The following is a 23,608-nucleotide window of genomic DNA, read 5'->3' as shown; positions in this document are numbered from 1 at the left end:
ATATGAGCTGCCTTCTGGTTGCCTCCAACTTGAAGATGAATCCTGCCTATGGATGGATGGAATCTAGGTCCATGATGAACTGAGCAGCTGCTGAATCAGCCAAACATGTAGCTATACTTTTAGGCATCTTGCAACGTGACAGAATAATTCACTTATTGTGTAAGCAATGTGAATTGGTTTTCAGTTACTCGCAGTGGCAAGCATTGTCATTTAATTCAATTATTAATCTAGATGCAGTGCCTCATTTCTCCTGCCAGAGCGACTTCACATCAGAGCTCAATAGGAAATTATCACTCAGGGATCACTCAAGAAAGAGGGCAAGTACAAAACTCAGTACTGCCCTCTCATCTTTCAGAACTGTGCCCAAGCCCACCTTCCCCCAACCCGTGTTAACACAATGAGAACAATTTCAGAGACAATAATCTAATTGAATCAAAGATTTTTCACCAAAACAATGAAAATTCTTTAGATCATAAGCTAAATCAGCAACATATATGCAAGGCCGCCTTATGAATAGGGGCCACATGCAGAGGGGTAGTGAGAGCTCCCCCCAGCTCCCCAAATACTCCTCCCCTACTACCTGGCTATTGCCTACAGTTCTCCATTTAGAGATTCAAGAAATTATTGTTAAATATAAACGCCCATTTAGGGGTCATATGTTTAGCTTTACTAATATTGAAATTTTTAGTGTAAGCTTAAAAATCTTTCCTGAGAACAAAATTAAAGAGGAGGAGTTGGAAAGAGAACACCATTACAGTGAGCAACTGGGGGTCCAAGAAGCGAGGGGAACATGAAAGGAGTGAAGGTGAAGAAAGGTGAAGTAGGGCCTTGAAGACAAATTATACTGACTTCACAATTCTGTCTCCTACTGGGACTCATTACCTTTATTCAATTGGTGGAGGTCAGGTGACCAGAAGTAATGATTTCTCAAGCCACAAGGACCCAGGGTCCCACTCAGAATCTGGCCAGAGGCCAACAATAGGAGGCGAACATCAAACCAAAAGCTCCCATATCCCAAGGGGGCCCTATCAAGTCTCTGGGCCGCCGAGAGGAAGGGGAAACCACCAGCCTCTCAGATCAGCCATCCACCTTCCGGCAATCACGATGGATGTGGAAGCCAGATGGCCTTCACATCCGCTCACCAGGCAGGTGGAACCGACCCTTAACACCCCACCCTCTGGGCTCAGTCATTTCATTTTAAGAACCAATGGGATATAAAATTTAAGCGCATAACCACTAATAATTCTACAAAGAACTGGATTTACATGAGTTTAGTATTTAAAAGAAGCAGAACTAAATTAGGAGGTTAGAATTAACTGATACACACTACTATATATAAAACAGATAACCAACAAGGACCTTCTTATAGCACAGGAAGCTATACTTAACATTTTGCAATAACCTATAAGGGAAAAGAATCGGAAAAAGAAAAAAAAAAAAAAATATATATATATATATAAATGAATCACTGTGCTGTACACCTGAAACTAACATAATATTGTAAATCAACTATACCTCAATAAAATAAAATACCAAGCAGAACCTCTGTCATTATCTTTGCAAAGAAAAGGTATCCTATTGTATACCTTAAAAAAAATAATCATTGCAAAAATTGATAAAATCCCCCTTTTCCAGATTGCTAAACTGAGCTATAAGAAAATTACCAAGAGCACGAAGTTTATCATACACAAACCCACTGTTAATCCTCCATCCTCAAAGCCCTTTTCCAGCAAGCACTCCTGCTTCCTCTATTCATTACCCAAGGCCTCCACCAACGCTGGTGGTATTGAGTGAGCACCAGAAACCCCTCTCTCCCCGAGGAAATGCAGGCTAAAATTACCTCTAGTCCAGTTTTATGTGGTGCCTTTAAGTTGTCATTTTTCATTTCCTAAATACTTTCAGGAGGTAAAAGTTTGAACAGTACGAAAGGGATAGTGTGTAAGTAACTCCCTCTCCCTCCTTCCCTCTCTTGACCTCTAGTCCCTCAAGTCCCCTTACCAGAAAAACATCAGCCATCTGTTTCTTGAGCATCCGCCCAGATATGGTCAGTGCATGTAATAATATACATAGATAAGATTTATAGACTGTTTTGCTCCTTAAATTGCAAAATCCCACAGTAAATTCCCAGAAATGTAATTTGCACAGAATCTTACAGGAAACACATGAATGTTAGAAACATCCAGCATCCTGGAAGCTTTAGGGGAAGGGACAAGGCTTCTTGCAATGATCTGAAACCATAATATATACACTCCTCATTTTTATATCTGCCATCTTTTCTGAAACCAGTTTTAGCTTGTATCCACTCTAGAAGCAATAGCTTTCCTAAATGTACTACTCACTGATTTAAAATTATATCTCATCATCTGTATAGGAACAATTTTTTCAGCTTCAAGAGGAAGCCCAAAGCTCTAATAATTCAGGATCTAATGAGCAAGTCCAGATTCGCTCTGTGTGGTTCATTATTTTATAGACTTTGAAACGGTCTCCTCTAAGCCTCTGTCCTTGTGGACCCAGAAGTTTTCTTCAGAGCTAACCAAATGAGAAAAACACTGCTCCTGATGGCTCACAGAAGGCGCCTCGGAGACGTGACGATCCCAGCCTCGGGCAACTTCTATATTTTTAAAATCAGGTAGGTGACAGTTTTGCTAAAACAGGGCATTAGCAATCATGCGTGTGGTAGCTAAATCCCTATTTAGAGCAAAGAGAGTGATCATGCTAGGAAGGGTTGGTGGCCCCACTGCCACCTCAGTTAAATATTAGCTACCCTCAGACTCAGCAATTTCTGGCTCCCCATCCTCTGACTCAGTTCCTTTTAAGTCTGGATCCTTCATTCATACAGCATAGTGGGCAAGAGCTTGGGCTTTGGAGGCAGGTAGACTTGAGTTTAAATGACCTTTTACCAAGTCACTTAAACTCATTAAGGCTCAGTTTTCTTATCTGTAAAATGACTCCTTCACTGGGTCATTGAGATATCCTCTTTTTTTTTTTTGGCTGTGCCCTGCAGCATGAGGGATCTTAGTTCCCTGACCAGGGATTGAACCTGTGCCCCCTGCAGTGGAAGCTCGGAGTCTTAACCACTGAACCGCCAGGGAAATCCCACTGATACATCATTTTTGTAAAGCACTAAGTACAATGCCTTTCATGAGGACCAGCTACATAATCTATGGGACCTGCTACAAAATGCAAACGTGTGGGCCCTTGTTCAAAAATTATTGAGGATCTCAAGATGGTGACAGCAGAGCATCAAAGTGTGGGGCCCTGTGGGACTGCACAGGTGGCAGGCCCATGAAGCCAGCCCTCCCTTTCAGATAATAAATATACAATAGATGGTAGCTATACTATCTTACCAATTTCCCAGCTTACATTTGTACCTTACCCTCCCTGCAGACTCTCCACTCCCTATGTGATGCCTAATCCACTCAACTTGGAAAGTTTCACTGGGCCATTACACAAACAGGCACTCTGCCTCAGAAGTAACCTGCATTTTTACAAGAAAAAAACTGACAAAAATGGGGGGATCTAAAACAGAAGGTGATGTTACCATAAGCTCATGCCAGACACACTCCCACCTTAGAGCCTTTGCTGTGGCTTTTCATCCTGCTGAGATAACATTCTCCCCTACTTCAGGCCTAGAGTGTAAGCTTCTCAAGGTCAAGAATTTTGAGGTTTTTTTGGTTCACTGATGTATCCCAACTGCTTAGAACAGTGTTTCGCACATACAAGCTCTTCAATAACCATTCATTGAAAGAACAAATAAATCGTGAGTGAATGCATCATCAGGCCATCCTTTTTCCACTTGGAGGTCAGGCCATTTCTCATTATGGACAAATGGCAATAATAACCAGCTCTGCAACTGGATACGCAAGAGAGTTCAAGAAACAGATGGGAAAGTTATCTATTTTCAAATCTCTGCCAAACTCCCCTTAGTTTAGAAGGAATATAACCCAGTTGTCTGTGCTACCAAATCCAATACGTCTTTCAACACTAATTCATATACTCAGTTTGTGGGCCATGGCTTGCAGCAATGACGAGTGGCATTTTATATGAGTGAGCTACCCAGAAGAGAAACACGTCCCTAAGTGGCCTACATAAAAGTAATTAAAAAAAAAATCAAATTAGAAGAAAAATAATCACCCATCACTGCTTCATTACAATGACATAGAAAAATTAAGCCCTTGCTACCAAAAGGAAGGTAAGGTCTCTACCCCTGCAACTGTGCATAAAGATGTCAGCTAGAGCCAGTCCAAGCTGTCCTGCCTGAAGTTAATGTCACAGTCACGGGTAGCATCTCAAACCCTGGCATAAGATCTCAGAAATGCAAGTCATGAGGCCTGGAGAAAGGGAATGTGGATGCTGTGCCTAATTCATCCCACCAGCTGAAAGACAACCCAGAGCATTACAGCTGCGGGATGAGACACTTTCACAGTACTCATGAGAACAAAAGAGAAGAGCTGCCCCTCGCAAATGGTTAAAATGTGGCCTATGTCAGGAGAAACATCTGGAGATACTATGAGAAGATATTTGACGGCCGGCGTTCTCTGAGCTCTGTCCTGGCGACAGGAAGCACATCTGGGCCCCCAATCCAAAGGCAGCCCACGTAGTGTCCTCGGGACAGACTCAGTGAGCAAAGCCCAGAAGATCACACCACACATCTGGCTTTTGACCCGGCATGAACTTCCACTACCTCTCTGCCCTGCACTCGGCATGTTTTCAACAAGCCATTCTCAGCCACCACAAATGCCTTGGTGGGAATCACAGGGAGGCCCTCATCCCTTTTCCCAAAATAACGTCAGCCAGAGGCAAAGGCCAAAGGGGTGGAGCCTGCAGGCCATTTTGCAAAAGTTTCAAATATCCTGGCACTGACTCCATTAAAAGAATCATGAAGGGGAAATAGCCAAGCCTCTCATTTTCTCATTAGTGTCTCTCTCTATACAAACTCTGCATTTGTAAAAAAGAAACAAAGAGATCTCACAATAAAGTCATACTATCAGTGCTGGCTGTTGGAAACAAAATTTCATTTTGCAAATTTAATACCAAAAACTTGAAATTGAAAACTTTATAAGAAATGTGTGTGCTCTGTGACAGTTTAATGCCCAAAGGGATCTCTGAGGCATAAGACTGAGCAAGGAACTGGTGAGCTGTCCCACCTTCTCCAAAGCCTTTCTGAAATATGCATTGCCTCAGATTTTCCATTCTCCTTTGCTGATCTTTCCTCTGAAGAAGGAGGAAGCAGATTTCTTGGCTGGACAGTTAAAGGAGCCAAATAAAGTAGTCTTCCTCCTAATATGAAGGGGCTTTTTTTCAAAACACACACACACACACACACACACACACACACACACACACACACACAGGTACACTTCCTAAAATTCAAATAAGATAGTAAAGGAAGAGAAAGAATATGACAGCGAAGGAAAGAAAATGCTACTTTATTTTGCCCAGTTTTTAAAAAATCTTCCCACAACAATTAGTAGCAAACTAAACAGAGGCAGATTATCAAAACATCTACGCCTTCTCCTGCTTTACAGCGCAATAGGAAATGATATAGCATATGTGAAAAGCCCTCGGGGAAAAGAGTATAAGTTGCTGAAGGAATACAAAGCGTCGTTACTATTATCAAAAGTTTAAAAGAGACAGCGGCCCACCTTCACTGTTCAGCTAGAAAAACCACACCTCTCCCCAGATCTCTCCATTCTGGGCATGCTCTTCCCAAATGCTTCCTTCCCAGTTCCCTGTCCCAAGCTGTTCCTTTCATGACACTTCCCCCTCTCAAGCCGCCCCTTCGCCGCCCCGCCAAGTCCTCACCGTGTGATACATGAGAGCCTCGGTTTCTCCGGGCTCTGACAGCTCGCTCAGCTTGCGGTCCCACTGCAGGACGCTCTGCTCCCCGCTCTCCAGCACCTCCATGGTGGTCCGAGGCGCGCTGGGCCGAGGATGCTGAGGGCAGGAGGGGAGCGGGTAGGGCGGCCTCGGAGGGCGAGATCCGCCTCTGCGTGAGTGTGTGTGCGTGTGTGTGCGTATGCGTGTAGCTTATGCACTTAGAAAGGAAAACGTTCGCTCCTCTGCCTGAGAGAGAATTGCCAAGGGCTCCGGTTCAGCGTCCTCGGAGACCTGAGAATCCCCAGAGGAGACAGACTGTCTAGAGATCAGACCGAAGGCTGAGGAGAATAGAGCAGGGTGTGTATCCAAAATAAAGGCAGGAGATCAGTACTCATCCCAAGAAAAGCCCTTCTCAATAAGCTCACTTTCCACTACTGCTCCAGACACAAACTTTGAGATTCCCCAGGGCTCCTCAGCTCTGCTCCAGGACACAGCTATGTCTCCTCCTCCCTCCAGGGCGGGGACCAATAGGATGCTCACTTCTCCCGCCCTACCCAATCAGAAGTCTTTCTCTCCGTCCAGAGGCAGGGGCAGCGAGAAGTCTCCGCCCAAGCTTTGGAATGTGGGCGGGCAGCGCCTTTGACGTCATCGGGGAGCTACTCCGGTTTTACTACCGCCGGCAGCCGAGATCTGCGGTAGCAGACAAATGGAGTGCTTGAGCACAGGAGTGATGGACTGGGGGTGCAACCAATGAGAGAGGAGCGCCTGGGAGGGACAGCCAATCAAATAGCGACAAGAATACATTTTATAAGAGGGAGGGTGCGCTCAGTCGCCTGAGAATCCAGAGGAATTAGCGCGCGCGTCTAGAGGAAGAGAGTGCTGCTGGGAGCGCCGATTTACGTACTGTCCTAAATATTTTCAAGTAGTTTAGCTCATTTGAGTCTTTCAGGATTTTTAAAAAATAGGTCACATATTACACACAAATATATTTATATTAGCACATATCTGGCAAATTGTAATTGCTTGTGCTTCAGGTTTTTCTCCAGCTTTCTGTTAGACTCTTCTCCTGACGTGTTTTTTATGGGCTCTCCTTATTCTATTTTTTTCTTTTATTTACCCAACAGACATTGTCGAAAAGAGCCAACGGCTTCCTTTTCCAGGTCATAGAGATTTTACCTCAGTGGAAGAGTCAGACAATAAACAGGTAAAGAAAGAAACGTATAATGTCAGAAACTGGTAACTGCTGTAAAGAAAAATCAGAGAAAGGTAAGAGGATGGGGCAGATAGATGCTATTTTAGTTAGCAATCAGGGTAGGTGACGTTTGGGAACAGACCTGAATGAAATGAGGTTTGGGGAGAAGCTGGTGTTTTACAGACAGCCAAGGAGATGGGTGTGGCTGCGGATTGAGGTGCCAGGGAGTGAGTGAGGGGAGAGGTGGCCTGAGAGATGGGCAGGGGACAGACCACCAGGCCTGCCTATATTGGGAAAGAGATAGCCTCTTCTAAATTATTTTTCCTCAACTTGTGATTTTTTTTCCTCCTTTCAGACTCCTTTTTTTTTCCTTTTTTTAAATTAATTTTTATTGGAGTATAGTTGCTTTACAATATTGCGTCAGACTCCTTTTAAGGAAACAAAGTGCTTGCATATATAGTTTGCTCATTTTAAATGTAAGGGAGTCTTTGCCAGTTGTCTCTAGAAGTTTCTTACAGTGGCACATTCCGGTATGGAGGTGTTACTTTGTTCCCTTCGCAAGTATTTTTTGGTGGATAGGGCCAGTCCAGTTTTGTCTTAGAACTCTATGGTGTCTTTAAGTGGTAGTTTATTGTAGAAACTGTTCCATTTGTCTGGTCTTATCTCCTGGGTCGTTGGAGAATATTTTAATGCGTAAGTAGAAATTCTAGTTTATGGGCCCCGTACCTTCCTTGTATAATAGTTTTCTCATTTTTCTCTTAGTCCTTGGTTTTTATTTTCCAGTCTGCTACCTCCTTCACCACATCCTTTTCATAGATCACCTTTTCAATTTTTAGCAACTTTTTCCATTTTTCTTAGCATAAGACTCAGCATGAGCAAGTGAGGTAAGAAACATGTACACCCTCCTTCAACTGGAATACAAGCATGTATCTGTCAAACATTTCTGCCTTAGGCAACGTCAGTCCCTGGTTTTGCCCCATGTGGTTGGCAGTTTCTAAGATGGCTCCGATGATCCTGCTTCCTGGTGTTCACACCCTCTGAAACTGCCTCCCCTTGAGCGTAGGCTGGACCCGGGGCCTTTCTTCTAGCAAAGAGAATGTGGCAAAAGTGATGGAATGTCAAAAAATATTCTGGCTCCTGTCTGGCTCGTTCTCTCCTCCTCTCGTTTGCTTGCTCTGATCTGTGAGCTGCCCTATGGAGAGGCCCACATAGCAAGGAACTGAGGAAGGTGTCCAACTAACAACCAGCAAGGAACTGAGTCCCTCAATCCGATAACGCAGGAGCAACTGGACCCTGTTAATATAACCACTTGAGTGACTGTGGAAGCAGATCCTCCCCGAGTTGAGCCTTGAGATGACTGCAGCCTTGCGAGAGACCCAGAGTCAGAGGACTCAGCTATGCCATGCCCAGATTCCTGACCCGCACAAACTAAAGGTAAGAAGTTTATATTGTTTTAAGCCACTGACTTTTTCCTTCATAAAATCAGTAACATAATAATTGGTTTCCTAAATGCTTGGTTAAATTTATCTGTATTGCCATAGTAATAGAGTAATGTCACAATTCCTACATGGTTTTTCAGCCTCCTTTGTTGCATGTATGCTTCTCCCATTCAAGGTATGAAGACTTCTCACCAGCACATTTCTTGTTCTATATCTTGAGTCTAGAGTTTGTCCCTTCCCCTAACATAATTAAGACTTAACAATTTAGCTGACTTTTTTTCCAGCTTCTCTGGCATCCCTTAAAAAGTAGCAGCACTCAGGAATTCCCTGGCGGTCCAGTGGTTAATACTTGACACTTTCACTGTGGTGGCCCAGGTTCAGTCCCTGGTGGGGGAACCAAGATCCTGCAAAGTGCACAGCGCCACCAAAAAAACAAAACAAAGTAGCAGTGCTTGCTCCCCTGTCTGGTTTTGGGTTTGGTTTTGTTTGTTTTTTTTGAGATATAATTGACATATCACACTTATTAGTTTCAGGTGTACAACATAATGATTCGATATTTATATATATTGTGAAATGATCACCACAATGTCTAGTTATAGCCACCATGCTGTATATTATAGCCCCAGGACTTATGTATATGTATTTTATAACTGGAAGATTGCCTTTTGACTCCCTTCACCCATTTTGCCCACCCCCAACCCCTGCCTGGGAATCACCAGTCTCTTTGTATCCATGAGTTTGCTTGTATGTTTGTTTAGGCTCCACCCAAGTGAGATTATACAGTATTTGTCTTTCATTGTCTGGCTTATTTCAGTTACCATAATGCCCTCAAGGTCCATCCATGCTGTTGCAAATGCCAGGATTTCCTTCTTTTTTTTTTTTTGGCTGCATTGGGTCTTCGTTGCTATACATGGGCTTTCTCTAGTTGTGGCGAGCGGGGGCTACTTGGTGTGCAGGCTTCTCATTGCGGTGGCTTCTCTTGTTGTGGAGCACAGGCTCTAGGTGTATGGTCTTCAGTAGTTGTGGCACGCAGGCTCAGTAGTTGTGACGCATGGGCTTAGTTGCTCCACGGCATATGGGATCTTCCCGGACCAGTACTCAAACCCATGTCCCCTGAGTTGGCAGGTGGTTTCTTAACCACTGCACCACCAGGGAAGTCCCTGTATATCTTCTTTAGAAAAATGTCTATTCAGATCCTCTGTCCATTTTTTAATCAGATTTTTGTGTGTTTTTTGCTATTTAGTTATACAAATCTTTTATTTTTTGGATACTAAACCCTTATCAGGTATGTGACTTGCATATATTTTTTCCCATTTAATAGGTTGCCTTTTCATTTTGCAGTTGGTTTCCTTTGCTGCACAAAAGACTTTTGGTTTGATGTAGTCTCAATTTTTAATTTTTGCTTTTGTTCCCTTTGCTTGGTGACAAATCCAAAAAAAATCATTACCAAGGCAAATGTCAAGGATCTTACCATCCATGTTTTCTTCTAGGAGTTTTAGGGCTTCAGGTCTTATGTTCAAGTCTTTAATACATTTTGAGTTAATTTTTGTGTATTATGTAAGATAGTGGTCCAGTGTCACTCTTTTGCATGTGACTGTTCAGTTTTCCCAACATCATTTGTTGAAGAGACTGTCCTTTTTTCATTGTATATTCTCAGATCCTTTGTCATAAATTAATTGAACATGTATGCATGGGTTTATTTCTGGGCTTTCTATTCTGTTACATTGATCTGTGTGTCTGTTTTTATGCCAGTACAATAATTTTTTGATTATTATAGCTTTGTAATGTAGTTTGGAATCGGGAAGCATGATGCCCTCAACTTTGGTCTTCTTTCTCAAGATTGCTTTGGCTATTTGGGGTCTTTTCTGGTTCCATACAAATTTTAGGATTGTTTGCTCTACTTCTGTGAAAAATGCCATTGGAATTTTGGTAGTGACAGCATTGAAACTGTAGATCACTATGGGTAGTATGGACATTTAACAACATTAATTCTTCCAATACATAAATGGAATATCTTTCCATTTATTTGTGTCTTATTCAATTTCTTTCATGAGTGTCATATAGTTTTCCATGTGCAGGTCTTCCACCTCCTTGGTTAAGTTTATTCCAAGGTATTTTATTCTTTTTCATGCAATTGTAAGTGAAATTATTTTCTTAATGTATCTTTCTGATAGTTCATTATTAGTGTATGGAAATGCAACATATTTTTACAATTGATTTTTGTATCCTGCCACTTTACTGAATTTGTTTTTTAGTTCTTAGAGTTTTTTGCTGGAATCTTTAGGGTTTGCTACATATAATATCATGTCATCTGCAAACAGTGACAGTTTCCTTCTTCCTATCTGGATGCCTTCTATTTCTTTTTCATGTACCTGTTGCTCTGACTAGGACTTCAATATTATTTTGAACAAAAGTGGTGAGGGTGGGAATACCTGTCTTGTCCCCGATCTTAGAGGAAATGCTTTCAGATTTTCACCATTGAGTATGATGTTAGCTGTTGGCTTCTCATATATGGCCTTCATTATGTTGAGGTACATTTCCTCTATACTCACTTCTGAGATTTTTATCATAAATGAGTGTTGAATTTTGTCAGATGCTTTTTCTGCACCTTTTGAGATGATCATGTGATTTTTGTCCTTTATTTTGTTAATGTAATATATCACATTGATTGATTTGTGGATATTGAATCATCCTTGCATCGCTAGAATAAATCCCACTTGATCATGGTATATGATCCTTTTAATGTATTGTTGAATTTGGTTTGCTAGTATCTTATTGAGGATTTTTGCATCTGTGTTCATTAGAGATATTGGTCTGTCTTTTTCTTTTCTTGTGGCGTCCTTGTCTGGGTTTCATATCAGAATAGTGCTGGCTTGGTAAAATGAGTTTGGAAGTATTCTCTTTTCTTTTATGTTTTGGAAAAGTTTGAGAAAGATTGGTATTAATTCTTCTTTAAATGTGTGGTAGAATTCAGCAGTGAAACCATCTGGTCCTTGACTTTTGTTTGTTGGGAGGATTTAATCAAAATCAACTGATTCGGGGCTTCCCTGGTGGCGCAGTGGTTGAGAGTCTGCCTGCCGATGCAGGGGACACGGGTTCGTGCCCCGGTCCGGGAAGATCCCACATGCCGCGGAGTGCCTGGGCCCGTGAGCCATGGCCGCTGAGCCTGTGCGTCCGGAGCCTGTGCTCCGCAATGGGAGAGGCCACAACAGTGAGAGGCCCGCATACCGCAAAAAAAAAAAAAAAAAAAAAAAATCAACTGATTCAATCTCCTTATTAGTAATCAGTCTTTTCAGATTTTCTTTCTTCCTGATTTAGTCTTGGTAGGTTTATGTTTCTAGGAATTTATCTATTTCTTCTAGGTTGTCCAATTTGTTGGTGTATGTTCATAGTAGTCTCTTAAGAGCTTTTGTATTTCGGGACTTCCCTGGTGGTCCAATGGGTTAGACTCCACACTCCCAATGCAGGGGGCCCAGGTTTGGTCACTGGTTGGGTGGGGAACTAGATCCCACATGCCTGATGCAACTAAGAGTCTGCATGCCACAACTAAGAAATGCACACGCCACAACTAAGAAGTCCACATGCTGCAACTAAGAAGCCCACATGCCGCAACTATGAGCCCGCATGCTGCAACTAAAAGATCCTGCATGCCACAACGAATATCCCATGTGCCACAACTGCGACCCTGTGCAGCCAAAATAAATAAATAAATATTTTTTAAAAAAGATCTTTTGTATTTCTGCATTTACTTTAGTGTTCTCTCCTTTTTTTTCTTGGTGGGTCTAACTAAAGATTTGTCAACTTTGTTTATCGTTTCAAAAAACCAGATCTTAGTTTCACTGATCTTTTCTATTGTCTTTGAATTTCTGTTTTGTTTGTATATGCTGTGATCTTGGTTATTTTCTTCCTTCTGCTAACTTTGGGCTTCATTTTTTCTCCTTTTTTAAATTCCTTGAGGTTGTTTAGTTGATATATTTCTTGTTTCTTAATGTAGGCATTTATCACTGTTTTTGCTGCATCCCATAAGTTTTAGTATGTTGTATTTCCATTGTCCTTTGTTTCAAGGTATTTTTGATTTTTCTTTTGATTTCCTGTTTGACCCATTAGTCGTTCAGTAGCATGTTGTTTAATCCCCACATACATTTGAATTTCCTAATTTGCTTCTTGTAACTGATCTCTAGTTTCATACCACTGTGGTTAGAAAAGATGCTTGATAATGATTTCAATCTTCTTAAATGGATTAAGACTTGTTTTGTGGCCTAACATGATCCATCCTGTACACTTGAAAAGAATGAGTATTCTGTTGCTTTTGGATGGAATGGGGTGTGTGTGTGTGTGTGTGTGTGTGTGTGTGTGTACATATATATAAGTTGATGTGGTCTAACCTGTCATTTAAGGCCTTATTGATTTTCTTTCTGGATGACCTATCCATTGATGAGAGTGGGGTATTAAAAGTACCTACTATTATTGTATTGCTGTCTATTTCTCCCTTTAGATGTGTTAATATTTACTTTATATATTTATTTTTCTATTTTGGGTGCATAAATATTTACAAATGTTATATTCTCTTGTTGGATTGACCCCTTCATCACTATATAATGACCTTCTTTGTCTCTTATTACCATCTTTCTCTTAAAGTCTATTTTGTCTGATATAAGTATAGCTATCCCAGCTTTCTTTTGGTTTCCATTTGTATGAAATATTTTTCCATTTGTTCACTTTCAGTCTGTGTGTGTTCTTATATCTGAAGTGAGTATCTTATAGGGAACATATAAATGTGTCTTGTCTTTTTATCTATTCAGCCACTCTGTCTTTTGATACGAAAATTTAGTCCACTTACATTTAAAGGAATTATCGATAGGTATGTAATTGTTGCCATTTTGTTAATTGTTTTCTAGCTGGTTTATCATTTTTCGGTTCCTTTCTTCTTCTCTTGGTCTCTTCCTTTGTGATTTAGTGATTTGCTATAATGGTAATTCTAGATATCTTTCTTTTTATATTTTGTGTATCTAGTATAGGTTTTTGCTGTGTGGTCACCATGAGGCTTACAGAAAACAACTTGTATTTATCATAATCTATTTTAAGTTGATAATAACTTAAGTTTGAATGCAGTCTAAAGCTCTCCCTTTTATCCCCCATTTTGTTTTTGATGTCACAATTTACATCTTTTTATCTTGTGTATCCATTAAAAATCAGTGTATAATCTACAACAAAGGAGGCAAGAATACACAATGGAGAAAAGACAGTCTCTTCGATATGTGGCACTGGGAAAGCTGGACAGCTGCATGTAAAAGAATGAAATTAGAACGTTCTCTAACACCATACACAAAAATAAACTCAAAATGGATTAAAGACCTAAATGTAAAACCATATACTCTAAAACTATTAGAGGAAAACATAGGCAGAACACTCTTTGACATAAATCACAGCAATGTCTTTTTCGATCTGTCTCCTAGAGTAATGCAAATAAAAACAAACAAATGGGACCTAATTAAACTTAAAAGCTTCTGCATAGCAAGGGAAACCATAAACAAAATGAAAAGACAACCTACAAAATGGGAGAAAATATTTGCACATGATGCAACTAACAAGGGATTAACCTCCAAAATATACAAACAGCACATGCAGCTCAATATCAAAAAAATAAACAATCCAATCAAAAAATGGGCAGAAGATCTAAATAGACATTTCTCCAAAGAAGACATACTTGGCCAAAAAGCATGTAAAAAGATGCTCAACGTCACTAATTATCAGAGAAAAGCAAATCAAAACTACAATGAGGTGTCACCTCACACCAGTCAGAATGGCCATCATCAAAAAGTCTACAAACAGTAAATGCTGGAGAAGATGTGGAGAAAAGGGAACACTCCTACATGTTGGTGGGAATGTAAATTGATAACAGCCACTATGGAGAACATAGTATGGAATTTCCTTAAAAAACTAAAAATAGAGCTACCATATCATCCAGCCATCCCACTCCTGGGCATATATCTGGAGAAAACCATACTTTAAAAAGATACATGCACTCCAGTGTTTATTGCAACACTATTTACAGTAGCCAAGACATGGAAACAAGTTAGATGTCCATCAACAGAGGAATGGATAAAGCAGATGTTGTACATATATGCAATGGAATATCATTCAGCCATAAAAAAGAATGAAATAATGCCATTTGCAGCAACATGGATGGATCTAGAGATTATCATACTAAGTGAAGTAAGTCTGAAAGATAAAGAGAATATCATATGATATCATTCATATGTGGAATCTAAAAAAAATGATACAAATGAACTTATTGTATAAAATAGAAACAAACTCACAGACATCGAAAACAAATTTATGGTTACCAAAGGGGAAAGGTAGGGGGAGGGATAAATTAGGAGTTTGGGATTAACATATACACACTACTATATATAAAATAGGTAATCAACAAGGACCTACTGTATAGCACAGGGAACTCTACTCAGTACTCTGTAATAACCTATATGGGAAAAGAATCTGAAGAATAGATACAAGTACATGTATAACTAAATAACTCTGCTGTACACCTGAAACTAACACAACATTGTAAATCAACTGTACTCCAATATAAAATACAATTATTTTTAATACCAAAAAAAAAAAATTAAAAAAAAAACTTCCCCAGGCCAGTTAAAGTTAGAATTGTATTATTTTATTTACACTCTTATAATGTCCATATAAAATGTCCATACAGTATAATGTTCAAAGGAGAAAAGGGTGCTATAATAAAGAAAAATATATATTAAATCATATCCCATAAACTGGATAATTAAAAAACTATAATTTTAATATCAAATATGATTTTTATTATATATTTGATTACCTTATTATAACTGTAAGTTTTGTAAATTCTATAAATCAAGGAATTATCTAGTTTTGTATTTAGAACTTTTCCAGTGTCTGATACAATGTCACATACAACTTTCTGTGTATTTTATAATGTTCATTAAATAAATTAAAGAAAAAGATTATTGTAGTTATAGTTATTTACTCTTTTGTCTTTTAACCTTTATACTAGTTTCGTGATTTACCAGTGAGCTTTTACTGTCATATGTTTTCCTGTCAGTGCCCTTTTGTTTTAGCTTAAAGAAGTTTCTTTAACATTTATTTTAAGGCCAGATGAACCCCTTTTGCTTTTGCTTTTGCTTGTCTGGAAAACTCTTTATCTCTCCTTCAATTCTGAAGGACACCTTTGCCAGGTAGAATATTCTTGATTGGAAGTTTTTTTCTTTCAGCATTTTGAATATATTGTGCCACTCCCTTCTGTCCTGCAAAGTTTCTGCTGCTAGTTTTATGGGAGTTACCCTTGTACATAACAAATTGTTTTTCTCTCACTGCTTTTAAGATTCTTTCCTTGTCTTTAAATTTTAACACTTTGATTTTAATGTAACTTCATGTGGGTCTCTTTGATGAGTTCATCTTATTTGGAACTTTCTGGGCTTCCTGGATATGGGTGTCTGTTTCTTTCCCAGGTTAGAGAATGTTTCAGCCATTATTTCTTCACATATGTTTCTGCCCCTTTCTCTCTCTCTTCTCTTTCTGGGTCCCCATAATGCAAATGTTGGTCCCCTTGCTGTTGTCCCATAAGCTCCTTAAACTACTCTTTTTTATTATTTTTTCTTTTTGCTGCTCTGATTGATTGAGTTCCACTGCCCTGTCTTTGAGTTCACTAATCTTTCTTCCACTTCATCTAGCCTGCTGTTGAAGCCCTTTATTGTATTTTTCAGTTCAGGTGTTGTATTCTTCAGCTCTGTGACTTCAGTTGGTGCTTTGTTATATTTTCTTTTTATTGAAATTCTCACTTTAGTTCATCCATTCTTCTCTTGTGCTCAGTGAGACTCCTTATGACCATTATTTTGAACTCTTTATCAGACAAATCACTTATCTCTGTTTCATTAAGGTCTTTTTCTGAGGTTTTTTCTTGTTCTTTTGTTTGGAACATGTCACTCTGTTTCTTCATTTTTTTCTTTGACTCTCTTTGCTCGTTTCTATACATTAGCTAGAATAGCCATTTCTCCCAGTCTTGAAGGGCTGTCCTCATGTAAAAGGTTATTGTCCAACCCTGCCTTAACTCTTGGATATCTCTCACACCATTATGACTGTCCAAGCAACATAGTTTATTCTTAGTGGTTCACAGAGGTTGAGACTATGCCAAGACCTGTTAGTATCCCAAAGGGAAGGCTCTCAGTCAGCACTGAGATTTAGGCTGCTTGGAAGTCAGACCTGTAGGCAGCAGGTTGTAAAGTATGCAAATACACCTCTTTCAGGGAAAGACTGGAGATGGGCATTTCTGTCTGGTCCCTCTGCACTGAGCCCTGGGTGATAGGCAGTTAAGAGCTGTTTCTTTGTTTGGTACTGTCTCACTGAACCCAAGAACACAAGCCCCACTGGCCACTCTGGCAGGCTATCAAGGGATGTGTTTTTTGGAGTCACAGCCACAAAAAGCCAGTGAGCCAGACAGGTACACAGCTCTTTTCTCAGAGACCCAACAACCTGGGGTGGGGCAGAGGAAGAGTGTGAAGATGGTATCCACTGGCCTTCCTAGTCTCTGGAGAGGATCGTAGTCAGTTCCTAGATGTGTTGAATTAGAAACCTACTCCTCAGGCCACAGCTGTCAAGGTAAACTAATAGACCTCTTTGACAGAAAGACTGGGGATATGTTCCAGTCTGCTGTCTCTTCACTGTGCCCTAGTGGGGAAAGGGTAACTGGTTAAGGACTCGTTCTCCGTTTGTCACAGTCTTGTGAGACCCACTAGTGTAAGACTTGCTAGCCACCAGAGGCAGGTGATCAAGAGGTGTCTCCTGGGCGGCAACCACAAGCATCAGACAAGTTCACAAGCTCCTTTCCAGGAGATACTGGCAACCTGGAGTGAGGCAGAGGGAAAACTCATATATGGTGCCTGCTGGCCAGTGTCTTTGGAAAGTATTTCATCTGCCCCTAGATGTGTGTTAAATAAGTTGCCTGCCCCTCACTCCAAAGCTTTAAGATAAGCAAATACGGCTACTTCACAGAAAGACCAGATGCATTTCAGTGGGGTGCTTCAGCATTGGGTCCTGTAGGGTAGCCAGGGGAGTCCGTAAGAGCCCTTTAATAACTGTTTCTCAGTTCGCTATAATTTTGTGGGTCTCGTGGACACAAGCCCCGTTGGCTTCCAAAGCCAGATGTCTTGGGAGCTTATCTCTCAGGTGCTGGTCTTAAAAGCTGGGGTGGCAGATGTAGGGTTCAAACCCTTCACTCCTCAGGGGGAAGCTCAGGGTTGTGAGTTCCCCCCCAATTGTGGGTCACTGCACCAGGTGTGGGTTCATGGTGAGATTGTGTCTCAGCCTCTCCTACCCATTTTGATGTGGTTTTTTTCTTGTTTGCTTGCTGTGTAGGAGTCACTCAGCTCATTTAGGGGTTTCTTTCAGAGGAAATTGTTCCATGTATAGCTGTAGATTTGGTGCGTACATGAGAGGAGGTGAGTTCAGGATTCTCCTATGTTGTTATTGTTGACTAAAAAAAAAAGCACAACCTAAAAGTTGAGAATTATGTTTTATTTGGTGAACTTTCTGAGGACTCCAGCCTGAGAGGCAGCCTCTCAAATAGCTCTGAGGGACTGCTCTGAAGAGGTAAGGCAGGAGCTGAGCTATAGAGGGGGTTTTGCAACAAAAACCATGTCGTCAGAACATCAAAAGATTACTGTGAATTAAAGAAAACCAGACATCTCAATTTAATGCATTTAGCACTTTTCTGTGCATGGGAAGATGCAAGAGTCTGCACTCATTGAAATCCTTCCTTTGATATGGACCTTATCTAAGGCCAGTATCCTATCCTTTCCCATCCTGATTCCCCTCAGGGTTCACCAAAGGGGGCTGTAGTGGCTGAAGGCTTGATGTCCACAATACCCTTTGTTTGCTGATATGTCAGGGGCATTCTTAGTCCACATTATCTTGTCCCCTGTCTATTCTTGATAGATAAATGGTTTGTCTCTGAACATTGCTTTAATGATTCTGAAGACACAAGTATCTATTTCGTTCTATAACGCTCTTGGCTTTCTATCACACTTTGAGAGTTTTCATTCTATTTCACTTTATTCTATCCCGTAATTCTAGTTTACAATGGGAGCAAAATTTTACTGCTCCTTGATGTTCCTTCTTTTAATTCTCCCTATTCTAACCATATTCAGTTTAACAAAGACAGTTTCCAGCATTGAGGAATTACTTTCCGTTATCATTACTTAACTAGAAATGGTGTCTTTCTATTTCACAGTCATTATTATTTCCTGCACATAGCACACAGAGGAGAGGTGATGTCTGGGAGAATCCCTCCCTAGAAAATGAGGGATTACAGGAGTGGCTATGGAGTCCTTTAACCCTGAGGGATCCTGAAAAAAATGGTATGAGAACCCTGAGAATCAAGATAAAGAATCAAACAAAAGGAGGAGGTGAAGGGAGATGCTCTCAACCTCTGAGGAGTCAGCCCTGAGGAGACAGTGAGCTGGACAGGGCTGGAGGGCGCAAGTGCCTTGGCTTCACATACAATTGCTTGTTGACAGAGAATAGCCCCTGCGGCAGGTCCTGGGTGGTCCCACTCTGCCTGAAGCCTAGGAAACAAATTCTCTCTTGATTTCTGAGAGGGCGCTAGGAAAGCCTAGAGAGCTTGGAAAATCTACTTAAAAATCTGTAAAAAATCTTCCCATCCTGGCAAGATCAGAGATGGCAGAGCCGATGTGGAGCCGCCGTGAAGCCGCTGTGAAGAACAGGAACTGCTGCAGGTGTGGGCAGTTGCAGCCACGTGTTGCTGGCCCGCCTGCACCTTTGCTGCCCTCAGAAGATCTTGGCTACACCCTCCCAGGGCCACAAGGCAGCTTCCCAATCACGTTCTGAGTCTGTGCTCACGTTAATTTGCCAGTGAGCCTGAGCTGGCTAATACACTACAGCTTCTTTTAAAATGTGAGAGAACATTTTCTCAGCCAACTGGCTGTGTGTGTGTGTGTGTGTGTGTGTGTGTGTGTGTGTGTGTGTGCCTTAACTTTTTATTTCAATGGGTTTATTAAGGTATAATTTACATGTAATAAACTACACATGTTAAAGCCGACACATATTTGAAAAGTTTTGACCCATGAAACCACCACAGTGAAGGTAATGAACGTATTCATCACCCATAATAATTTCCTATTTTGCCCCTTTATAATCCCTGCCTCCCACTCTTCATCCACCTCCCTCTGCCAGACATTCATTTATCTGATTTCTGTCACTATAGATTAAATTGTAGTTCCTAGAGTTTTATATAAATTGGAGTCATATACTATGTTCTCCCTTTTGAGAGAATAGCATAAATATATTTCAGTCAGCATAAATTTTTTTTTTTTTTTTCCGGTATGCGGGCCTCTCACTGTTGTGGCCTCTCCCATTGCGGAGCACAGGCTCCAGATGCACAGGCTCAGTGGCCATGGCTCACGGGCCCAGCCGCTCCACGGCATGTGGGATCTTCCCGGACCGGGGCACGAACTCGCGTGCCCTGCATTGGCAGGCGGACTCTCAACCACTGCACCACCAGGGAAGCCCAGCATAAATATTTTTATTTTTTTGTTTTTTAAATTTTATTTTATTAAATAGCATTAAAAGTGTGAAACAGCACAAAAGTGTGAAAAATGTAACATTAAATAGACCACACAAATGACGTATGTTTATATACAATGGAATATTACTCAGCCTTAAAAAGGGATGAAATTGGGTCATTTGTAGGGATGTGGATGGACCTGGAGACTGTCATACAGAGTGAAGTAAGTCATAAAGAGAAAAACAAATATATTAGTGCATATATGTAATCTAGAAAAATGGTACAGATGAACCAGTCTGCAAGGCAGAAATAGAGACGCAGATGTAGAGAACAAACATATGGACACCAAGGGGGGAAAGCGGGGGTGGGATGAATTGGGAGATTGGATTGACATATATACACCAATATGTAGCAAATAGATAACTAATAAGAACCTACTGTGTAAAAAATAAATAACATTGGCTAACTGTTTGAAAATAAAATTTTATAACCCCTACCTTACAACTTATGTGGAAATAAACTTCAGATGGACTAAGGATGTGAGTGTAAAAGGAAACGAAGCTGTTCAGAGTAGAAGTAAAACACTTACAATTTTAGTGTGAGAGTGATCAAGGCATAATATGCAGGAAACATATAGGAAAAGCTAGATTTGTATATACCTAGATATATGTGTGTATGTATGTATATATGTATATATATTTATATACACATATATATATCCACACAGAATATGTAACTTAAATATCATTAAAATGTTATACATGCTGTTGTTAACCCGAATATTTTTTAGTGAAGGTCTTTTTTTTAATTGCTTTTCCCTCTACTCCCATCCCATCTCATGTAAACAATGTTAACAGCCTGATATGTACCCTTCCACACTTTGCTTTGTGCTCATATAGTTCTGTACAAATACACACACATATAGGGGAGCTTGTTACATTATGCACACTTCCCTGCATTTTGCTTTTCTTACTTAACAGTAGATCTTGAAAATCCCCCAAGTCCTGCAATATAGATCTAATGCATTTTTGTTAATGACTGACTAAAAAAGGACTATGAAAAGATAACTGAGACATACTTAAAATTTTAATAGTTTGCTTGAGCAAAAAGCGATTTGAAGTGGGCAGCAGTGAATCTAGCAGATAGAAAGGAGCTCCAAGGAGCTGTACAAAACGAAAGACTTACAGACAAAAGGGAGCCGGAACAAGGAAGTTAACAGTGGGCCAAAAAAATCAGGTTGGTTATGGCAAGGTTATTTTCCTTTAGGGGATGGCAGGCGTCTATCAGGCAGTTTACCTAATGCTGATTAGGAGATTCCATTTCTGGCGGAGCAGAAACTCTATTTATGTTAAGTCTCAGTTTGGTGGCACTTAGCATAAGTGACTCCATTTGGGGCCTGTTGTCTTATTTTAACAGGATAAAGCACTTTTTATTCCCCAATTGATAAGCATTTATTCCATTTCCAGATTTTACTTCTAGAAACATCAATTATATGAAATGGGTTAATACGCCTTTTTCTTTTGAATTTCCCTATAAGTGACCTTCTCCTAGTAATGGAAGATTAGGTTCCGATTGTTGCATTTGACAGCCTGCAGAGCACCTGGTGCCCAGAGAGCGGGAATGGGGTCCCAGGAGTGGAAGACTGGAAGGAGTAGGGAAATTAAAGGGCGTGAAGGGCCGGGAAGAGACAGAGGCCTCAAAGATCGATTTTGCCATGCCATATTTTTTGCCTCAAACCAGTGTATGCCCCTCACCTTAGGATATTGTTCGTGATATGCCACAGGAGAAGGTGGTGGAGGCCAGAGATTACTAGAAGGAGGATGGAAGACACAACCAAACTGAAACAAAACATCTGAACTAGAAAGGACAGGAACTTGTGTTTCAGCCAGAATTTTGTTCATTTCTACAACACTGCCACCATGTGGCTATAGAAGAACATTGCAGCTAGCAAACCTGAAGTTGTGGGTTGGAAGAGCTGAGTAGTCATTAAAAAGAACGATCTCTTGGGACTTCCCTGGTGGTGCAGTGTTAAGAATCCGCCTGCCAATGCAGGGGACACAGGTTCGAGCCCTGGTCTGGGAATATCCCATGTGCTGTGGAGCAACTAAGCCCGTGCACCACAGCTATTGAGCCTGTGCTCTAGAACCCGCGAGCCACAACTGCTGAGCCCGTGTGCCACAACTACGGAAGCCCATGCACCTAGAGCCCGTGCTCTGCAACAAGAGAAGCCACTGCAGTGAGAAGCCCACGCACTGCAATGAAGAGTAGCCCCCACTTACCACAACTAGAGAGAAGCCCACGCACAGCAACGAAGACCCAACACAGACATACATACATACATACATACATATGTAAAATTTAAAAAAAGAGCAATCTCTTATGTTCTATCTTAATTTTCACCTCGCAGATCAACATGTAGAACATTTCCACCAACCCAAAGAGTGCCCTTGTGCCATTTTCAAACCAGTACTCTCCTATCATCACTTTTCCAACTTCTAATATTAGCTGTTCTTGAGCATGATCTAAATGCAGTCCTACGGAACATACTCTTTTGTATCTGGTTCACAATGTCTATGAGATTCAACCGTGATGTTGCATGTACAGTCAATTCTTGTTATTCGCAGTAGTTGCATTCTATAAATTCTTCACAAATATTGAATTAGCAAATACTGAACCATTACTCCTGCAAGTCTACTCACGACAGTTTCATCAACTGATCAATGTGTATCAAAAAACATATCAATGTATATAAAAGTGTATTAGCTGATCAATGCACATAAACAAGCAAAATCAAAACAAGTACCTTGTCTTATGTGTGTTTCTGTTTAAAGATGCCTTACTTAATATAGATTGTTGATTCATTAACATTGAACTCATTGCTGACAGCACTTCAGCTCACGCCTCACACCTGAAAGAAGCTTATCTAACACACTGATTTTCTCTATAAAGCACATCGCAGCCTTCTTGCGCTTAGGAGCACTAGGCAACATTTCAGCACTATACTTGGGGGGCCATTTTAAACAGTGAAATCAACATCAAATAGCACAAAAGTGTGAAAAATGTAATATTAAATAGACCACACAACTGACGTACGTTTATAGTATGAAAGCTGAAACAAGAGGTCGGAGCGTGGCCTTGTTCAGCCTCACCAGAAACACACACACCACGTGACTCAGATTTTTCACCACTCTACAGGTCCATGAGTGACCATGAAAATGCCTATTGATTGTGGACTTACGAATAAATTTTTGCAAACAGGAAAATTCTCAAATACAGAATTTATGAATAACATGGGTTGATTATATCTGTACCTTGTTTTTTTTCTACTGCTGAGCCATAGAATTATCATATGTATACAGCACTATTGGTTTGTTTATCTTTTCACCTGTAGATGGAATTTGGGATTGTTTCCTATTCAGGGCTAGTATGCATTAAGCTCTTATGAACATTCGTGTACGAACTGTTTTGTGAACGAAATGTACACACACATTTCCCTTGGTAGATGTATATCTAGCTGTGAAATTACTGTGGATGTTCCGCTTTATTAGAAAATTTCAGTTTTCCAGAGTGGTTTTCACCATTTTCTTCTCTCAT

The 23,608-nt window shown here is 40.6% G+C and overlaps 2 protein-coding genes across 8 annotated transcripts in view; one reads left to right on the top strand and one right to left on the bottom strand.

The window, feature by feature from the left end:
• CREB3L2 (cAMP responsive element binding protein 3 like 2) overlaps positions 1-6,311 on the bottom strand; it is a 120,316-nt gene extending 114,005 nt beyond the window's left edge. For both annotated transcript variants that reach the window (XR_007479360.1, XM_004272161.3), the window contains exon 1: positions 5,806-6,311. Coding sequence is in view for 1 of the 2 variants with exons in the window: in XM_004272161.3 (XP_004272209.1) it covers positions 5,806-5,907 (102 nt within the window). In the remaining variant the exon portion in view is untranslated. The remainder of the gene's footprint in view (positions 1-5,805) is intronic.
• Positions 6,312-6,680: 369 nt separating this feature from the next.
• Positions 6,681-23,608, top strand: part of AKR1D1 (aldo-keto reductase family 1 member D1) — a 98,073-nt gene continuing 81,145 nt past the window's right edge. For 2 of the 6 annotated variants that reach the window (XM_049715103.1, XM_049715097.1), the window contains exon 1: positions 6,759-8,446. In XM_049715103.1, coding sequence (XP_049571060.1) covers positions 8,366-8,446 — 81 coding nt within the window. In that variant the 5' untranslated portion in view covers positions 6,759-8,365. Of the gene's footprint in view, positions 6,721-6,758; positions 8,447-23,608 lie in introns of those variants that run through there. The other 4 variants (XM_049715100.1, XM_049715098.1, XM_049715099.1 and 1 more) reach the window with 4 other exon arrangements.

The sequence above is a fragment of the Orcinus orca genome, chromosome 9, assembly GCF_937001465.1.
Source record: "Orcinus orca chromosome 9, mOrcOrc1.1, whole genome shotgun sequence".
NCBI lineage: Eukaryota > Metazoa > Chordata > Mammalia > Artiodactyla > Delphinidae > Orcinus > Orcinus orca.
The sequence above is the reverse complement of the archived record's forward strand: the minus strand, read 5'-3'. Positions and strand labels throughout refer to the sequence as shown.